This window comes from Microtus pennsylvanicus, chromosome 9 (genome assembly GCF_037038515.1).
Source record: "Microtus pennsylvanicus isolate mMicPen1 chromosome 9, mMicPen1.hap1, whole genome shotgun sequence".
Taxonomy (NCBI): Eukaryota; Metazoa; Chordata; class Mammalia; order Rodentia; family Cricetidae; genus Microtus; species Microtus pennsylvanicus.
The window spans coordinates 26133894-26154751 of NC_134587.1; the positions used below are offsets into that span (position 1 = coordinate 26133894).

At 43.7% G+C, this 20858-nt stretch overlaps 1 protein-coding gene across 5 annotated transcripts in view; it reads right to left on the minus strand.

Annotated features, from left to right (window-relative positions):
* The window catches only part of Fmnl2 (formin like 2), a 247278-nt gene that overhangs the window by 87487 nt on the left and 138933 nt on the right, over positions 1-20858 (minus strand). For all 5 annotated transcript variants that reach the window (XM_075985194.1, XM_075985193.1, XM_075985192.1 and 2 more), the window contains exon 2: positions 14104-14187. In XM_075985194.1, coding sequence (XP_075841309.1) covers positions 14104-14187 — 84 coding nt within the window. The remainder of the gene's footprint in view (positions 1-14103; positions 14188-20858) is intronic.

Here is a 20858-nt window from a genome sequence, read left to right on the forward strand (position 1 = left end):
CCAGGATTACAAAATATGTTTTTAGAATAAAGTTTATTTCAAACCACATAAACAAGTAGTTTATTTCATGCCACATGACTAAGGCAATAAATTAATGTTGTGGTCCCTCCCTCCTTCTCTCTCTCTTCTTTTTTCCTAAAAGGCTGGGTGGACCCTGGCCTCAAATTCACCAAGTAGCCAATATCCTCCTAAGTGCTGGGATTCTACGTGTTCATTTTAAAGAGAAAAGAAATGTAGACTTCCATTCATATTACCAGTTACCAGGCAGGAAGGCAATCAATACTATGTGCTTTGGGGCAAAAGGAAGCCTAAGGCTTTGAGTCAGACAGTCACTGGAAGTCATGGATGCCAAACAGTACTCCTGACAAAGCATTTGTATCAAAAGACAAGTTCAGGAAGCGTTAATAAGATGGCAGCTCACCTGTTACCCCAACACTGGGGAGGCTTAGGCAAAAGCCTGGGCTGCTGAATTCAAAGCCAGTCTGGAATGGATTCTCTCTCAGGAAAAGGAAGGAAAAAGGGAGGAAGGGAGGGAGAGGGGGAGATAGGGAGGGAGGATTGATATATTCCTTTCTCTTCAGGCCATTTCTCCTCCCTCTCCTTGCTCCTCACTCTAACCCTACGTGGAAGGCAGCACTGTCCCCCTCTACAAAAGTCATAAGACAAAGGAACACTTTAGAAAAGGAAAGACACAAACTCAATTCAAAGAGCATAACATTTCCCGGGACTCCAGCAATACTTAAACTCAAAGAGCTTAAGCCCCAGGTCACTGACACCTGCTCCTTTGATAACTTCTCCAGGATCTCAGAAGGAAGCAGCTGCAGACAATGGACAGGGACCTGACTCTGGAAAGAAGCTGTAAGAAACCTGTCTTCTTGGTATCTGCAACTAAATGAGATTCAGTTGCTGAGATTGGGAGACCTTAAGAAAGATGGGCCCTTCAAGTCTCAAACAAAAGATAACCCAAGATAAAAGCATCTTTCAGACAACAAAAAGAGTTGGCACAAAAGTAACTATGCTCCCTAATCAGTTCTTGCCTGGCACACTGCAGAAACAGAGTGTAGGCGAACTGATAACAGTAACCATTTTAAGTATTTTCCCAACCCAGAGAATTACAACAAAGAACACACATCCTCATTTCTGCACCTCACTCTGTGCTCTCTGATAACTCACCTCCTGCTGAATTAATAGCTTCTAAATTTGTTTGTATAAATTCTGGCGGGTTTGACAATTTCACATACGAGCACAATATCTACGTCATTTCCACCCCTCTCTCTCTGACTTCCAACTCCTCGCTATATCCAACTCCTTCTCAAACTCATGAGCTCTTGTGTGTTAGTCTTCCTCTCTCTTGCTCACACAAACCACACACACACAAAACCACTCAAACACACATGTGCGCATGCATAAATACAACCTGCTAAGTACATTTGTGTTGCTCATATGTACGTGTGTTCATGGCTGACCACTTGGGACAGGATAACCTAACAGGAGAGCTCATCCCTGTAGCAGCCCGATGCTCCCTTTCTCAGCAGCCATGAATTGCCTGGAGTTCTGCATCTGGTGGTGGGGCCTTGGGCGATTTCTCCCAAACACGCAGGTATGTCAGCTGGAGTCCCACTGTGCTGGTTTTGTAAACCGTATTTTTGAGATTTCATGACTGTAACTTCCCTGTGCTATAAAGACATTATTTCACAGCGGAAGTCCTAGTCCACTGGCTCTTATGGCCTTTCTTCCACAACATCGCCCAGGTCTTAGGTCTGGGGCTTGTACTGTTGGTGCATTGTTGAGACGGGCACACCACAGTTAGTCATTGTTCTCGACGTTTTGACCAATTGAGAATTTCTCTAATATTCTCCTGTCTTCTCCAAAAGAAGCTTCTTGGATGAAGGGTAATGGTTGCATTTATTTGTGGTGGTGGGACCATTTGGAGTCCTGGCCTCCAGCTGCTCTTCCCTGCTAGAGATCTTTACTTTCCTTCTGATTTGAGTTACTGAAAGCTGTGTCAAAGTTGTTTACCAGCTCTGCTTCAAGAGCACGGGTTGCCTTGCCTTGAGGATCAGAGGATAAGGTTTTCACCTGTTGGCCCACCTGACTGTTGGGTACATAAGCCTCCATGATGTTACTGAATAGAGTAACTGGCTCCTTGCCAGTGACTAGAGGTCTGTGCCTCAGTCTCTTTGCATGTCTCTGTATGTTTCAACCTCCAGCCCCTTGCCCAAAGCTCACAAACTGTATAGTAGCGCATAGAGCGCAGACAGGCGTTGTGCGCTGCATTGTGGTATAAGAATAAATTTTTATAATACAGCTAGAGATTAGATATTCCGGAAAGGGCCAGTAGTAGAGTCTCCTCGAGAGTCCATGACCCCAACAGCAACGGCTAATTACCTAGGCTTACAGTCCCAGGCATGAACTCCCTCTTACAGAGGCCATACATCCAATTCAACAGCTGTTGCTGCCCCCACCGCTGTACCACAGGGGACATAGCCTGCCCTGCTGCTTGCTGTTGTGGCTGGTAGGCTATGGTCAGATTGCTTTTCTCCCACTGCAGCTTACGTAACACCTTCAGATAGTATGAGTTCCAGCTTGACTCCTGCAAGCAGTGTATCCACAGTGTGTGGTGCCTTCTACAACATGGCCTTACCTGCAAGCTACAGAAGGCAACCAAGAGCCATGATAATAGCCTATACTTTGGGGGAGTTTGGGAAGTCTCTTGGATTCCCCTGGCAATTCAAAAGGAGATTTCCCATACCTGATACTAGGGATTTTGTTATATAAATAATCATAAATGTTTATCTGTGGCATTTTCAATTATCCTTAGCATTATATATCTCTCTTCTAACCTCTTTTGCTCTCACTTCCCCCTCCAGTATTAAAGCACCCCCCCCATCCTGCCATCTCTCCTTCATAGCACCTGTGTCCTACTGACCCCCTCTCCAAAGTTCCTTTCCCCACTTCTGGCCCTTTTTATTATGCTGGTATCTGTGGCTGCTCCTGTCGTATACTCATATCTAGAGATTCAGAGCTAGAATCCACAATTTAAAAAAAAAAACAACCACCAACAACCAAAAAAACATGCAATGTTCTGAGTTGGGTTACTTCACTCGGTCGACTGTTTTATCCATTTGCCTGCAAATTCCATGACTGTTTGTTTCACTTTACAGCTGGATAGGATAGTTGTGTATATGTACCACATCTGTATTATCCACTCCTCTGCTGCAGGACATTTAGGTGTTTCCAATCGGAGAAATAGCGAGAAGAGCATCAGTCAACATGAACGAGCAGCATCTGTGGAGTAGAATGTCAAGGCACATGCCGTATTGGGCATCTGCCAAGGAGTGGCAGAGCTGAGTCATATCATGGACCTCCTTTCGGTTTCTTTGAGAATTCTCCACGGTGGCTGCCATCCCTGAGTGAATGGGTGTTTCCTTTTCCGCACAGCCTCACTAGCAATTAGTGCCAGCTCTTTTCTCGACCTTGGCTATTCAGACTAGGGCAAGATAAAATCTCAGAGTAGTTTTAATTGGCATTTCCCTAATTGCTAAAAATGCTCAACACTGTTTAAGGTTTGACCAAGCTACTTTTATTCTTTCTTCTGAAAATTCTTGCTCAGGTCTGCAGTCTAATTTTCAAATTTCGTCATTTCTTTACCTGACTCTTGTTTTCTTTTTCTTTATTTTTTTAGTTCTTTGTATATTCTAGACATTAATCCTCTGCCAGATGTGTAGTTGGCAAAGGTTCTCCTCCACCCTATGGGTTTCCTCTTCACTTAATTGTTTTCTTGGTTGTACAGAGGTTTTCATTTCTACTTGCCAACACTGGACTTAGTTCCCGAGTAAATGGAGTCCGGTCCAGAAAGTCCTCTCTTACACCTATATCTTCCAACATACTCCCTATGCTTCCTAGGAGTTCCGGTGTTTCGGGCTTCACACCAATGTCTTTGAGCCACCTGAAACTGATTTTTGTGCAGCTGAGAGATATGGGTCTAATGTCATGCTTCTTCGTGTCAACATCCAGTTTTCCAGGCATCATTTGTTGAAGATGCTATCTTCTCTCCAGTGTGTATTTTTAGCATCTTGGTCAAATACCAGATGCCAAAAGGTCATTTTGTTTTCTCAACTTTGAAACATTTATTTACTTAGCCAACCACCAGCTTTATATTAACTTCTCAAGAGAACACATCACTTATGAATAACCACAGAATTCTATGGAGTTCAGTGCTTATACATGTAAAAAAGAAAGAATTTTGATATGAATTAAGCCTAAAATAAATGGGCCAACCAAATCTGGCCATCATGGCAGACACAGTAGTTGCCGTTTCCTAAACATTTTCTTCTCTTTCCTGGACCTTCCGCTCTCGTTGTTCTCCATGGCCTACTCAATAGAATAAAAGGGCATAACAAGTGTGTTTCTCTCTCTCCAGCCTCTCCCAAATGTCATCCCATAAATACATCCATCTGTCCACTGTGTCACAGGTTAGGAGATGCTAACCCCCACCAGGTGAAGATAAAGCTATATGTCCAAATTAGCTTCATGTGGGAAAATAATGACATGATTTTGCCCTTGATAACTGCCTCGATCACCGGCCAGACACAGAGAAAGCAGGATGAGAATGCTTTACTGAGAAAAGGTAACAAGCCACATTGCTAAATATAAACAAGAATTATGGGCTAATTTAAGTGATAAGGGCTAGTTAATAATAAGCCTGAGCTAACAGGGCAAACCGTTTTTAACTAATAATAAGCCTCTGTGTGTTTCTTTGGGACTGGGTGGGACAGAAACTTCCATTTACTTAGTATCTAACTTTGGGTCTTGTAAATAAAAAGCTTATTAGAGAAATTATTATCTTGGCATCAGAGGTAGGTTAAACTGTGTCCCCCTAAAGTTTGTGCCCATGCTCTAAGCCCCAAACTAGTGAAGATGATCATAATTGGAAAAAGAGGTTCTAACAGATGTAATGAAATTAAGGATCTCAGCATTGGACTATTCTAGTGGGCAAAGCCCTCATATAGAAAAACTAAGAAAAAGAATACAAAGAAGAAAAAAGGCACATCAAAATGGAAGCAGATGTCGCACACACAGCCAACAGGCACGGAATACCCAAGGCCACCAGAAGCTGGAACTAGCACAGTAGGCATCTCCTCCGGGAACTTTGGAAGGAGCAGGGCCCAATCAGCACCTCATTTCAAATTTCTAGTTTCCAAAACTGTGAGAATAAATTTCTGTTATTTTTAGCCATCAAAGCAGATACTTTGGTAACACAGAAAATGACCAAGAATATGTATACATTGTTAATCTTATTAGTAGTGGTTTGGATGGCAAAGGTATTGTTGCGTGCTATGATTATGAATTTTTGTTTAGACATTTTATATTTTATTTGTTGCAGTGTTGGGGGACAGAACTCAAGGCCTCCTGCAGCTAGACTCGCACTATACCACTGAATGATATATGCCCTCACCCATAAAACCTTTTCATATTTTAAGAAAATAACAAATAATTGCACTAAGGTTAGGAATCACACATTTCAATAAAGCTGATAAATATCAAACCAAGGAGATTAGATTGATAATAAAAATTTATTTGGGGGGCTGGAGAGATGGCTCAGAGGTTAAGAGCACTGGTTGCTCTTCCACAGGTCCTGAGTTCAATTCCCAGCAATCACATGGTGGCTCACAACCATCCATAATGAGATCTGGTGCTCTCTTCTGGCCTGCAAGCAAACATCCAGACAGAATGCTGTATACATAATAAATAAATAAATCTTTAAAAAAATTTTATTTGGAAATATCAGAATGAACTCATAATTTTTAGAATTATTTTCAAAATACAAACGCGAGCTGGGAAGAAAATTTGCCCATTTCTTACCAATGTCACATTTTCATCTATATCATACCCCAGGAGGAGGGAAAAAGAAGGCTCCTTAGAGAAATGCTTGGTTTAAAGGGCAAAGAACTTACAATTTAAACCTAACATTATTTTTGTAGCATAAAACGATTTCTTGGGGATTGGTTTTGTGTCAAAAACATCTGCATGATTTTTTCCATCAGTCAAAGAAGCACTAAAAAAAAGTCTGAAAAATAATATCTAGATTGACACACAATGATGAAAATCCAAGAATTCTGAGTGATATTCCACAGAAGAAGTCAAAGAAACCTCATCAGTTACTTTTTTGAGTTATTCACTGAGCCAAATCGTTATTTTGAAAAAAATGGCATCCGAAACGAAAAGGTCGGAAAATACTCCAGGGAGAATGAAGACCCAGCTGCAAGGGCTAGCTGCTAAGCATGATGGTTGTTGGCTTTTGACACAAAACAGGTTCATCTGGGAAACAGGAATCTCAAAAGAGGAACTGCCTCCACCAGACTGCCAACAGGCAAGTCTATGGGAGTATTTCCTTGACTGATGATTGACAAGGGATGGCTAAGCTTACTCATGTGAAGTGTCACCCTTCAGGTGACAGGAGATGCTAGGTTGTATAAGAAAGCTGGCTGAGCAAACCAAGCAGAGCAAGCATACCTCCATGGTCTCTGTTCATTTCCTGACTTGAGTTCGTGCCCTGGCTTCCCTTCACGATGGACTGTGAGTGGGATCTTTAGGTGAGCCAAATGAACCTTTCCCTAGCTGTTGAGAGCCAGTCTGACCCATGGCTTTCTGATATGCCCTGATGATACGGCCAAAGAAACCTAGCTCTGTGTTCTTCCTTGCTCAGGAGCAGACTTGGCCTGGCCCAGTCTGGTGTTGGACATCAGGCCTTTGAAGAAGCTATGGTTTTGGTTGCTGGGTACTTGGCTTTTCTTCCTGAAGAGACTGGAGCCATCAGTCCCAAAGCCATTGGATGTTCCATCTGTTTTAAGAGTCCCTGTGCCCTCTTTGTATAACATTGCTTTATTAGCCTCCCGCTGACTTGGTATCACTGTATAACAGTTTCTGCAGAGTCTGTCCCATTTCTTTCCTGGAAATAGAGTATAAGATGCTATACTTCTTAGTAAGCTTGTTAAGCATAAGACACAACTTCTGCAACTCCTTTCAACACAAGCTTTCTGTCTTTTTCTTCTCATCTCCTGACTACCTCCCCTTTAGGACCCTGTCCTAAAAAGCAGCCTGCTCGTCTACATCACTGTGATTTTGGTTAGAATGCTTTATCACAGCAAAAGAAAGCAAACAAAGACACCAGTTTAATGTAGAAAGAAATTGGGCAACCATCAATTTGTAACACTCAATGAAATTGATTGAATCAAAGATTATCAGTTGGTTTTAAATTCACTGGGTATAAAACTGTTATGTAACTGATTATATCCAAGAGTGAGACAAAGTGACAGACAAAACTCCTTGCCAACACAAGGGAAAACACACTAAGACAATGGAGCGACCAGATCATACCTGATGGACTAGATAACCTCGATGACAGCCAGGACAAATATCACCTCCTGCGATATTCTCAACAAAACGTTCCATCATCCATCATTCATTAAAGCTAACTGTAGCACAAATAGTTAAAACCCAGAGACAGATGCTGGGGTTCAAGCTGAAGATCAGAAAAGCAAAACAGCCAAGCCACTAGAGGAGTCTCGCTCACCTCTACCAAGGCTGGGCGAATGCAGAATGAACCCTGAGCTCTGTTTCTTCCCTTTAGTACTGAAATTAAGGGCATGTGACTCCCCAGTTCCGGGATTAAAGTGTGAGCCCTCTACCACCTGGATCTGTTTCTGCACTGATCTTGTTTAGCCAGGGGTAGCCTTGAATTCCATCTGCCTCTGTCTCCCAAATCCGGAGATTAAAGGTGTATGACACCATGCCCAGCCTCTAGGGGCTTAGTTTTACCTTCTGAACTTTAGGCAAGCTTTATTTATGAAAACATAAATAAAATATCTCTACATCTTACTGTAGCCAATAGCAACCACAGGACATAAGCTGCTGCGAGGTAAGGAAGCAACAGGCAAAAGTAAAAGATAAAAACTTCCAGTAAGAGGGCCTGCCCAGCATCGTCCCTGGAAAATGGGAGGGATAGGAAGTATTAAGGAGTTATTTCTTTAAATCATGATGGTTTTATTTGAATGAGAGAAAACTCTGATTTCTAAGGCATATATTACCTTTCAAAAATAAACTAGAAAACAAAATATCAAAGGAAAATAACGCTAATTCAGCAGTTAAAAAAGGACTGATTAAATAGAGGGAGGACCAAAATAAAAGACAAAATGAAAGTTAGTAGACAAATTAAAAAGAAACAAATCCCCAAGAAACAATGAGTGAAAAATAAATAGCATGTCGACACACTACAACATTACAAAAAAATATAGTAAAATTTAGCATCAAACAATATCAAGGTAAGGATGTCGGCGGAGGGGGGCAAAGTACAGAAGGCTGGAGGCAGACAGTTGCTCTCCCAGCAGCTGGGGAAGTGGGGCTAAATGTAGAATCAAAGCCGGTTACTTGGGTATCGTGTAAATACTGCTTAAAGCTGACGTCTGGGAGCAGCTGGAGATGGACCCACTCTTGTCGCTGGTCTCAGCCTCCTCCCCTCGGTCTCCGCTGCACTTCCGGCCTGAATGACTTCCAGAACAGACCCTGACCAAGAGGCAGGTCATAAAGCACCATCCCTGCCCCGACTCTCCGCTCACCTATCACCACCGGTGTTCTGGGGAGTCCCTGGTACCTAGAATCTGACACGCCACAGGAGAAAAAAAAAAAAAGCTCAACACCCAGCATTTGCTTACTTGCCAAAGGCTCCAAGTGGTCCATGAACACTGGAACACAAAACCAGGGCTCAGTGAGTGGCTCACTAGGTCCAGACACCAGTTGCACCAGTGTGGAGACCTGAGTTCAAGCCCCAGAGCCCATGCAATGGAGTAGGAAGAAAACTAATTCCACAAAAGTGTCCTCGGACCTCCACGTGTGTCACAGCATGCAAGCTCTCACGTACATTCACAATAATAATGAACGATTTTTTTAAAAAAAAAAAAAAAGAGAGAAAATAAAGTGAGCCAGGGGGTGGTTCGTGCCTGTAACCTCAGATTTTGGGGGGCTAAAGCAGGATACTGCCACAAGCAACAGAGAGGCCGTACTCTACAGTGTGCGTTCTTGGTCAACCTGGGGTGCTACGGAAGAGCTTGCAGAGTAAAACAAAAAAAGAAGGAAGGGGAGGGGCGAAATGGAAGCAAGGGGGTGTGAGATAAAGGGAATAAGGGATGGACCTTCATAAAAAGTTTAAAACCTATTTTAAGTTAGACGTGTAAATTCTTCAGATCGTATTCCTGTGACAAATTAACTTAACCAGCATGTTTGTGAGAAGCCGGGGGCGCTGCACATCCGTATGTGTGAACATGGAGGCCCGGGGACAACCTCGAATGTCATTTTTCAGGAGCTATCTACAGTGTTTACTGAGATAGTCTCTCTCACTGGCCTGCGGGTGAAAATGTCAGTGAAACTGGCTGGCCATCTGTCTCCCCTTGCCCCGCACCGATACTGATATTCCGAGCATCCACCACTGGGACTCTCCTCTCCCCAAGGTTCTAGACTCAGATATTCATGCTGTGCTTAACTGAGCCACCTCTGCAGCCCAAGTTGGTTAACTTGCTTTTCAAGAGCGCCTTGCTTTTATTTTTAAGAAGTACTATAAGCTAACTGTGGGTTTTGTTTGTTTTTGTTTGGGTAGTGTTAGGAATCAGTCCCAGGACTAGGTACATGCGACTAATGAACTAGATTCTCAGCTCCTCCAGATAACTGTAATAGCGTATGCTAAATAGCCCTATCTGGTGGTACAGGCCTGGCTCATCTTTCACTGAGTGGCAGCAGAGCCTTTCCCTTCCCTGGGTTGGGATTCATGCCAAGCCTTGAGGACTGTTATCTGATCTCCCTGAAGTGCTTAACACAGGAAGCTGAGTTTAAGTAGGTATGATTTCCTGTAACCTTTTCATTCATCTTTCTTGTTAATCTTCTCCCATACAGTTCTGTACCAAGGAAGAAGTACTCCCATCTCCGCCGACCACCCCACCCCCACTCCCGCCGCTCCTTCCTCCAGGTACAATGCAAAGCAATACCCAGCTTTAAAAAAAGGCAAATTTGAGTACAAGCCAGAAAAAAAAAATCACAGAAAATAATCAACCATACTACAAATAGCCCAGAAACCAAGAGGCAAGCATTCTAGCTCAGCTTAGGCACGGCACCTCTGGACCACAACGGACATGGATGGACTTGACCCCATCAGCATGAGTCGCCTCAAATGGCCTGAATTTTCTAATGAAAATTTCATCATCTGCAGAGGAACAGTTATGAACCAAGTTCCTCCCTATCACCTGAGAAATCACAGAACAAAACTGTGACTTGCGGGGTTAGAGATTGTGGCATCTATATATGACAGGGAAGCACTACACATGGGATCTTAACAATATGGTTGCCCAAGCGGTTGCATGACACCACCGCCAGCTGACATGCCAAATGGATGGGGAAAACCTCACAGGACCCAACCACTAGAAGAAGAGATACACAGGCAATGAAGGACGACTGAGAGGGGAAGAATTGGTCTTCTCTGGGGGTGAGCACCCTGATAGGTTACCCACTTCCAAACAATAGTAACAGGGGCTGGAGAGATGGCTCAGTGGGTAAGAGCACCGACTCATCCATAGACCCTATGGGGAGAGCAGCAGAGAACACTGGTTAAGACATAAACGACAGTCTGCACCTTCCCCAAAGCCAGGCTGCCTACACCAGCCTTTTCACCGCTAGGCTTCCTCTCTGGGATGGGGCTTTCCCCTTACAGTACAGAGAGGCACTATTAAGAGCAACTGCTTCTGCTGGCTTTTGGCAATAGTAACCATTACTGTTAACCTGGCATCAGCAAGACAGCCAAGGCACCTCAGCGTCAGGAAGCTGCTGTAGGAACGGGGCGTGTGCGGAAGTGACTGGGGAAGGGCTAAGCATTCAGCATTCCAGACACCACCGTGAAGAGCAGCCACCTCTTACTGTGAGGATGGGGAAAACAAGAACTGGGACCTAATACCTGATATGCTCCTCCCTGTCTCAAGATCCCCACCTAATATCTGATATGCTCCTCCCTGTCTCAAAATCCCCACCTCCCCAACATCGGCCCTATGAAGAGACTTTTAGTCTGAGAGAAAACCATGGCTGTCACAAATCTTCGACCACGACGCCCTTTCGAACATATCTGAGGGGTTAAAAGCAATCATGAAATAAAGCTATAAAAAAGCCTGCCACCATGCTCCCTGCCATGCTGATAATGGACTAAACCTCTGAAACCGTGAGCCATCCTCCAGTGCAATGCTTTCCTTTAGAAGAGCTGCCTTGGTCACGGTGTCTCTGCACACCGACAGATCAGCGACGAGAACAACTACATACAGGCAGGCACCAACAATTTGTGAGAAAAGAGGTCACGGGTTTGAAGAAAAAGACAAGGGGCCAGACTGGAGAACTAGAGTGAGGGAAGGGAAGGGGAAATGATGAAATTACATTATAACGTCGAAAAATTAGAGAACCTATTTTTTCTCTAAAAAAAAAAGAAAAGAAACTATTTTTTACAAAGGAAGGCCTAGTTCCCTGTAATGTTAGTAATTTAGTCTACCTTTGCTTCTCTGTTCTCTGACCTCCCCACCTTGGGTCACTGTAATTAAACCCTAGGCCTTGGCAGCCTAAGCAAGCACTTTGCCACCAAATTATATTCCCAGTCCATTTTAATTAGGTCAATTTTGTAAAAGGGTCCCCAGACAGAGCAGGAACTTGAGATCCTCCTACTTTATCCTCTGGAGTGGCTGGGATTACAGATGTGAACCACACTCTTCACCAATGTCTTATCTCATGATGCAGCACACTGGAGAACAGGTCACTCTCTCTACCTCCCTTTAATCAATTTAGAGATTTATTTATTTTTAAGTGCGTGAGTGTCCTGCTTGAATGTATGCCGAGGCCCCATGTGCAGGCAGTGCCAGCAGAAACCAGAAGAGGGTGATGATCCCCCAGTACTGAAGACAGTACCAACAGTTGTGAAAACACCTGGCTGGTGCTGGAACGGGAACCTGGGGCTTCTTGAAAAGCAGCATATGCCTTTATGCTCTTGCTGAGAGTTGCCTCTCTGGACCCTTAATTTAATTAGGTTAATTATCTCAATTATATTTTTATTTGTTTGTTTCTTTGTTGTTGTTGGTTTTTCAAGACACAATTTCTCTGTGTAACAGCTCCGGCTGTCCTGGAATTTACTTTGTTGGCCAGGCTGACTTTGAACTCACAGAGGCCTGCCTGCCTCTGCCTCCCAAGTGCATGTGCCTTTATATATCTATTTTGGTGATATTCTTCTCCCTCTCAACTCGCCCCAGATGTTCCCCATTTTCCTATCTTAGATCGCTATTCTTGATTGTCAACTTGGCTACAACTGAAAATGAACTAAAACACAAAAATAGGGCACTCCTGTGTGGGATGTTTGCCTATCTCCTTCAAATCTGAAACTTGAAGGTAGGAAGACACACCTTCAATCCAGATCTTTTGATGTGGGAGGACCCACCCCTACTCTGGGCCACATCTTCTGCTAGAAGCCTACATGGGAGAAGGAATGAACATTTTGTTCTTTGCCTGCTTGCTTCACCGCCCTAGCAAGCCACATCCATTCCTTCACTGGTCTAGGAGACTGCTTCTTCAGGGTTCCAGCATACACTGAAGACCAGCTGAGGCATCCAGCCTCGTGAAGGGAACAACACCTGGATTCCTGGACCTTCCATTCAGAGGTAGCCATTGTTGCATTAGCTGGACTGAAGCCTGGAAGTCATTCTAATAAATATATCTAGAAAGAGATCCATTCTGTAAGATCTGTCATCACAGAGTGACTCCAAGTCAAAGGATCAAATGATTTTATTCTGACCTCCGCAGGGACCAGACATGCACACGGAGCATACACACACACACACACACACACACACACACACACACACACACAGAGAGAGAGAGAGAGAGAGAGAGAGAGAGAGAGAGAGAGAGAGAGAGAGACAGACGGACAGACATACACACAAACACACATTCACACACAACTCTTGATTAAAAAAAAATCTTTTCTTCTTCAGTTTCCATCTATTCTCCATGTTCATACATAATATGGAATAAGCAGGTGATTTTACTATGTGCCCCCTAGTCTACTTTATTTGTTCCTAGGAACCTGAGCAAAGCAACCTACATCAGGTGTTTAAAATGCTTCCAACAAACATCTTAGGAAAACAGAAACCTTTACCTGTGTTGAACAGAAAATCAATTCAGGTCACTGATACATTTTATCCTCACAGCAAAAGACCTATTTCCCTATTTATAAGGTAACATTTCCCCTTGATAAAAACCACCACCCTAAACAGAGAATAAGTACAGCAATGGTCACTGGCAAATGTATCAACACACAGAAGTGTGTGTGTGTGTGTGTGTGTGTGTGTGTGTGTGTGTGTGTGTGTGTGTGAGAAATGGGGGCCGAGGGGAGGGTGGGGAGGGGGAGAGCACACAAATATACTTGGATTATTAAAAGCAGAACAGGGGAAAATAGCTATATATTTCTAGGTTTTATGCAAAATAGAGAAAAAACCTTTTTCTTTTGAAGTGCATAGCTCACACGCTGGCTTTATTAAGGAGAGGGCCCAGATGGATACTTTAGACACAGAGTAAAATTTGAAAATTAGATGAAATACAACAAATACTCTTACATTTAATTTCATACCCCTCAGAAGGATATGAGTTTGTTATAATGAGTTAAATACAAAAATAGTAACCACCGGGAACTAGCTAAAGGAAGAAGCACTGTTCCAGGCTATCCCCCATTTCCTTATAAACAATTTACCTCCTAGATGAACACACGCCAGTCTACAGTCCTATTAAAGCATGGGACCTGTGCCATGTAAGTGAGCACAGAGCAGGAGCTGCTATGGACGGCAGACAGAAGAGATGTCTCATTCTGAGTTATCCATTCCACCAGCTTTCCCAGAAGACCAAATTGTGAAATCTACCTTTTCCTCTGCAGATTAAGAAAGCCAGAGGTCAACGCGTCAGAGCAGAGGAATCCCTGAGACAAGCTCAACACATACAGGCGGAAACTTGCTTTCTCCATAGAATACGGCTGCTTCTTACCTGATCGCAGATCAGCTCCCACTTTTTCTCATTGTCATACTGCCGCAGCAATCTGGCTTTGTCGGGAGGTAGGTTCATAGCATTCTGTGGAAATAAAACGTAAAAAGTCTTGTTACAAACCACAGTACCTCCCAGGTAGAAAAGAATCACTACGGCCCTTCCACACAATCACTGCAGTGCCCAGCATATGATTCAACCAGGACAGCTGCAGAAGACATTCCCACACCCCTCTGTATTTCATTTATATATGTAAATATATAATAGCATATATATAATATTATAATATAATATATAATACATATTTATATATTTCCATATTCGGTTGGTGAAAGGAAGGGTGGCCTGCTTTTAAACAACCAGACACGCATTTCAGCAAAAGTGACTCTGTCCATTTATTTTACAGTGGCCTCCCTTTGTAATCAATTAAAAGGTCAGAACTAGCTTTTCAGAAAGTATGGCTCCAGTTCAGACACAAAGACACCAACAGAAAACTTGATGGCCAGAATCACTGAAAGAAAATGTTGTTTGCACCAGGTGACAGTAGAGATGCTTTCTACATAAGCCTGGCAACCTGAGCTCACCCCCAGAACCCACATAAAAGTGAGGTGAGAACAAAATAAAGGCAGATAAATAAATAACAATAATTGTCTTCTGTGCTTTCTGTGAAAAGATGCCATTCCTTCTGGACTTGTTAAGACCAGCCATTTAATTCAAACTTTAACTGCACTTGCATATGAAGTTGAGCTTGCAGTGAGTAATCGGCACTAAGGTCAAGATATTTAGACATCAGCATCACACAAGTCCCTACGGCCACCACAACACACATGCTGCAGAGGGCAACATGAACTTGCCTGGATGCAGGCATGTGCTATGACCCTGGTGTCTCATATAACCAATCATACATATGATAAAGATCCTTAGCAACAGGACTTGAGGCAAACTCTGAGCCCAGAAGCAATCCAGATCAGTTTGTGTCCTCCCTAAAGTCCCCATGTTCTAGACAATTGGGTAAAGTACCCAGTAAGGTATTGTGTCTATTGATTATCCAGTCTCAAGCTTGACACATTACAGGCATCCTGTTCAAACCATGCAGCTCCTTGTCTAGGCCAACACTTAGGAAGACAGATACAAAAGTCTTGACCTGTCAATGCGCAAGACCCAACTCTCTGCAGGACTCGGTTTATAGCTAGACCGCTCCTCCTGCCGCAGGGTAAATGGAATTTAGTAGAAGAGGGCAAACTATGCTGACTTCACCGCAGGGAATCACCTGTGATGACTTGATAGGCCTAACCCTTTAAACTCAGCCTGACAATCATGATAATATTCCTAAAATAGATATCTACCATCTACCTATTTGAACCTAAGCCATCAGATTTGAAATCTAGTTACCTGCCTTCAGAATTTTTTAAATCATCTCTTTTAATGCTTTCGCTACTTTTATGCTGACAGTGTATTCAGAAGAACAGAGGATTTCCGAGTTTTGGGAGCTACTACTAAAGCTTCTTAAATATTGAAATGCCTAAAAAATGGGGGAAGGGGTGATAGTTTCATGTAACCCAGCTCCTTGGAGAAGATACTTAGAATAGAATGAAAAAGTATTTAATTGCACTTATGACTCTGATAAACATAAGCAGATAAACAAAGTGAAACAACCAACCCTGAGATACAGCAAGGAATTCCAAGTATATCTTTCTTTGGGGGAGGGGAACAAGATGATTTACTGTTAAATAAACAGCAGTTCATTGCTTATTTGTACCCTAGAGATAAATACTTCCCTCTTAAACCAGTTCCTGACCCTCAGATTGGCACCCCTGGGTATGATTATGTGCAGCACAAGATCGCAGGATAAGTTAAATGAGTTCCCCCCCCCTCCCAGGCCCTCATTAATCTCCAGAGGGATGAAAGAATTTTTTAAATGCCTGAACCACAGTGTCCAAAGCAGCGTATTAGGCATGATGCATATCTAATCTCAATCTTCTAGGCATAAGCATGTGAGCTTGATACGATTTCCCCCAGTTACATGGGAAAACAGGCCTGGGCAAACTTGGCTAACTTGCTTAAGGCTGCGCAGATTCATAGGAACAAACCCTGTGAAGTTTCCAGGATATGTTTTACCAGTTCTAACCGAGTTCATTTTGCAGAAAAATAAAATGTCAAGTTACTTAAAACATTGTGCCAGCTCTCTCTCTGCTCAGCCCTGGTGCAAGCGGTCAGCAGTCAGAACTGGAAGGCCTCGCTGATACAAAAAGACAGGTAAGGCACTGCCTCTGAGCTAACTTTTATTTTAATTCACAGTCTTCGGGTTTGACGAATGTTTATGCAGGATCCTCCCTGTACAAGTTCAATGCAACACCATGGGTGGCACTGGGGAAACCAAATACACATGGAGACTAGAGAGTCTTGTGTCATGCTGGGAAGACAAAAGCTTCTCCCACTCCAGAAGGAAAGGTTATCAGAGGGTAGCTGGGATCCAGAGTGGGGAAACAGCTCTGGGGAAAGGGGGGACATTATGGAAGTTTAAACATGACCGGGGGGTCAGACAAGTGAAGAGTGGGCAGAATCCTGTGGAGCAAAGCACACAGAAAGGAGGCTGTGAGACAGGATGTGGGGCAGAAAGAGCTCAGAAGTATCCAGTGTGGCAGGAGAGAGCCTAAGAGGGAAGGGAGAAAGGAAAGATGGGGAGTCAGAGCCACATCATTCTCGGAAATGCCACTCAAAGCCAGTAACTGTGCTTCTACGCAAAGCGCAATATGAAGCCTATAACTGCCTACATGTACGTCTTTGAACTGCATACATGCAGCTCCTGTGGAGGTCAGAAGAGGGCATGGAGTTACAGTTTGTGAGTCTCCGTGTGGGTGCTGGGAATGGAACCTGGGACGTCTGGAAGAGCAGGTAGTGTTCTTAAGGGCTGAGCCATCTCTACAGCCCCTCAAATGCTTTTAAACAAGAGAATAAGCAAGCAAGGTGCTTTGCAAAATTGCTGGAAGTGCTACATGAAGAAATGATGAGGAGTAGCAAACATGCAGGCAGAGAGACAGGGCAGCAGCACATAGGAGTGGTGGTCATCACCAGAGAACAAGAGTGGGCTGACGAGAGAGCTGTGCAGCTGAGCTCGCCCTCATCAGCAGGTAAAGTATACAGGTGTGAGGACCACAGTTCAGATCTCCAGAACACAGGTCAAAGTCACCCGGGTAGGTCAGCATCCTTTAATCCCAGCACACAGGATGGAGGCTCAGAGAGCAAGCTGGCCAGTCAAATCAGCCAAAGACCAAGTTCTGAGTTTAAAGAGATTCTATCTTAGTCTATGAAAAGGAAAGCAATCAAAAGAAGACACATGTCAACCTCAGACAACCACGTGCACTGTGTGGTGTGGATATGACCTCAGAACCACTTGAAAATGGATGAACATATACACAGCACACACACAAGCCAGAAAGAGGGCAAATGAGGTTCTGAGAGAAAAGTCCCGTGGAACCTGCCTGGAAAGACTTAGATAGCAAGAGGCAGCGCCTTAACTTTTGCTCAAGGTGTATGCTAGTCCATGGAAGGGGAGGAGCACACAGAAGGCAACGTCTGTGTGGAGGAAATAATAAAAACAAAAGCGAGATTTCGAAACATCCCTGTGTAGATCTGAGAACTTACAAGAAAGCCAAGAGAACAGTCAAAGCAGACAGACAGATCCATGGCTTTGGGAGGTTGGAGAAAAGGTCTACCTTGCCCTGAACGAAAAGTCTCTCAACTGCTTTCAGCCTCAAGGACTAGTTATTGTCAGGAGCTGTATCTTCAAATCAAGGTTAAAACTATAGGAAATTAAGTAATTATAATCTCAAAAGACAAAGGCAGTAATAGACAAAACTACACTTGCTAATTGTTCACCAAGCATCTGAACTACCTGCCCACCCCCTTGGTCAGGCCTCTGAAATGCTCAGGCATAGAGTACAGGTAAGTAATTCCGCTGGGATCAGGAGGACAACATCTAATTTAGACTCAGACACTTCACAGAATCTGGTAATAACCACTTGCTTCTGGGAGAAGGGAAGGTGTGAACGAGACAGATGGTTCATACAACCTCCTAGAGAGCTCCTCAGTTAACAGGGACGCAGGCTTTCTAGGAACCCAGGGAAGAAATCAAAATTTTTAAAATATCAATTGTGAGGGCCTGAAAGATGAGTCAGATTAAAAACACTTTCTGTGCAAGCATGAGGGTGAAGTCAACTCCCCAGCATTCACGTGAAAAGCCAGGCGGGGCTTTGTATGCCTGTGACCCTAGCGTCGGAGGACAGAGACAAACAGATCCCAGGAGCTCAACAGTCACACAGTGCAGCCAAAAAGGCAAGCTTCTGGTTCAGTGAGAGACCCCTCTCAAAGCAGTAAATAAGGCAGAGGGAAATAGAGGAAGACACAAAGGTTCTCCTGGGACCTCCACACGTGAGTGTACCCATCGATCAGTCAGTCTCTCTCTCTCTCTCTCTCTCTCTCTCTCTCTCTCTCTCTCTCTCTCTCTCTCTCTCTCTCTCACACACACACACACACACACACACAGAGAGAGAGAGAGAGAGAGAGAGAGAGAGAGAGAGAGAGAGAGAGAGAGAGAGAGAGAGCGCATATATCACATCATACAACTAACCACAAACGAAATGGTTAATTTAGTTGTAGCAGAGAAGCTAATATTTACCCTCCTAGCCAATTTCAAGTTCCATGCAACTATATTCATCTTGCTGTACAAAAAAAATTTTAGAGCCTTCATCTTTCAAAACTCTGTACCCACTGAACAACTCCCCATTCCCCTACCCTCAAAGTCATACGCTTTGATATAAACAAACAAAAAAAAAGAAAGAAAGAAAAGAAAAGAAAAAGAAAATATGATGCTGCAACCTGGAGCTTGGGCATCAAGAGTGAACTTGAGGGGGCTGGAGAGATGGCTCAGCGGTTAAGAGCATTGCCTGCTCTTCCAAAGGTCCTGAGTTCAATTCCCAGCAACCACATGGTGGCTCACAACCATCTGTAATGAGGTCTGGTGCCCTCTTCTGGCCTGCAGGCATACACACAGACAGAACATTGTGCACATAATAAATAAATATTTTTAAAAAATTTAAAAAAAAAAGAGTGAACTTGAGGAGGCAAATGGGGAAAATGCAGTGAGTATGTAGAACATAACTAGCTCGATCCAAATCCTGAAGCTAAGAACTGAGAAGATATAAACTAGAAGAACAAAACGGGGGACTGAGACGGACACTGACAATAAAGTACCGTGGCAAATCAGCCAATACCCAATAACCAAAAATGGAAGTGTGGAAGGAAATGTGAGGGCATCTCAAGGGACAGGGGTGCAGGGGATAAAGACACTAATGAGGCCAGAGCACCCTGAAACGGCACACCTTCAGAAAAGGGACTTTCTTCCTATGGATGGGGCCTGGTATGCAGGGATAGAGGCAAAGAGGGGCATTAAATGCTACAAAATAGTTACTGCTCACTGGACTCTGCAGATGTAACCATGACTCCCCTACTCTTTGCCTGTGTGACTTCAACTAACTCTCAGTTCCCCCTCTTGTGAAATGGAGATGTTCACAGTGTGGCCATGACGGTGATAGTGGTAACTGAGGTGGCAATAATGCCAAAAAAAAAAAAGCCCATCAGGTGATAATACATTTAAAATAGCAGTCAAGCACATGGGAACTACACCAGAGATTATTTATGCTATTGCTATTTTAGTCAAACGCGAAGTGTAAACAAAGGCAAGACTACAGGAGGAGGTAAGCGCTGTACTACACACAGAATGAACCAGAAGGGAATAGAGAGGTAATGTACCATTACTTAGCATGGACTCCAAACTACAAAGCTCATAAGTTACGGGAGAGCAGAGAGAAGTGTCAACTAAGGAAATGAATACACAGGAAAAGGAAGCTCCCATCAAAGTACTCAGAACACAACAGGCAGCTAAATCTCTTATGCTCTCCACGTTGGCATTTTCCCCTGCACCATTATTGGAAAACCAGGCAGTATAGCACAGCAAAGGACTGCAGGGACACGGGGAGCAGGGGTGTGGCTGTCAACTCAGCACGTGGCTCACGCTTCTGTTCCTTCTGTTCCACTGGAAAGCAGTCTGCCTCCGTGACCTCTATTCATGACTACCTGGCATCTGTAATCGTGAAATCTCGCTAATCCAGTGGATGCTGGTAACAGTCAGCTTCTCTCTTGGCACATGATGCAGGCAGGAAGCCAAGGAGATCACCGCAGCCAGTCATCTTTCATTGTCACTGTGACTTTATCTAATCCTTGAGGATACCGATGTCATTCTGAGTAGCCCGGGAAGCCGACAGGTAGAAATGAGTCTCTCCCTAATCTGATCACATCTATAAAATAAAACTTGACCAGAAAACTGTCCTTTGTAGGGAATGAGGCAAACCTCTGACCTCCCATTTCCATCTTAGCGGTAATCTGTTGTTTCAGAACTCTTGCTTTCTGCCAGGCGGTGGTGGTTCACGGGAGGCAGAGGCAGGGGAACCTCTGTGAGTTTGCAGTTAGTCTGGCCTACAGAGTAAGTTCCAGGACAGGCCCCAAAGCTACAGAGAAACCCTGTCTCAAAAACAAAACAATAACGAACCAAAAGAGAAAGAGAGAGAAAGAGAGAGAAGAGAGAGAGAGAGAGAGAGAGAGAGAGAGAGAGAGAGAGAAAGCTTTCTTCCTGCAATGTTGAATAAAATATATACTAATCCTTTATCATATGAACACGATCAGTAAACCCAGAGGTAAAT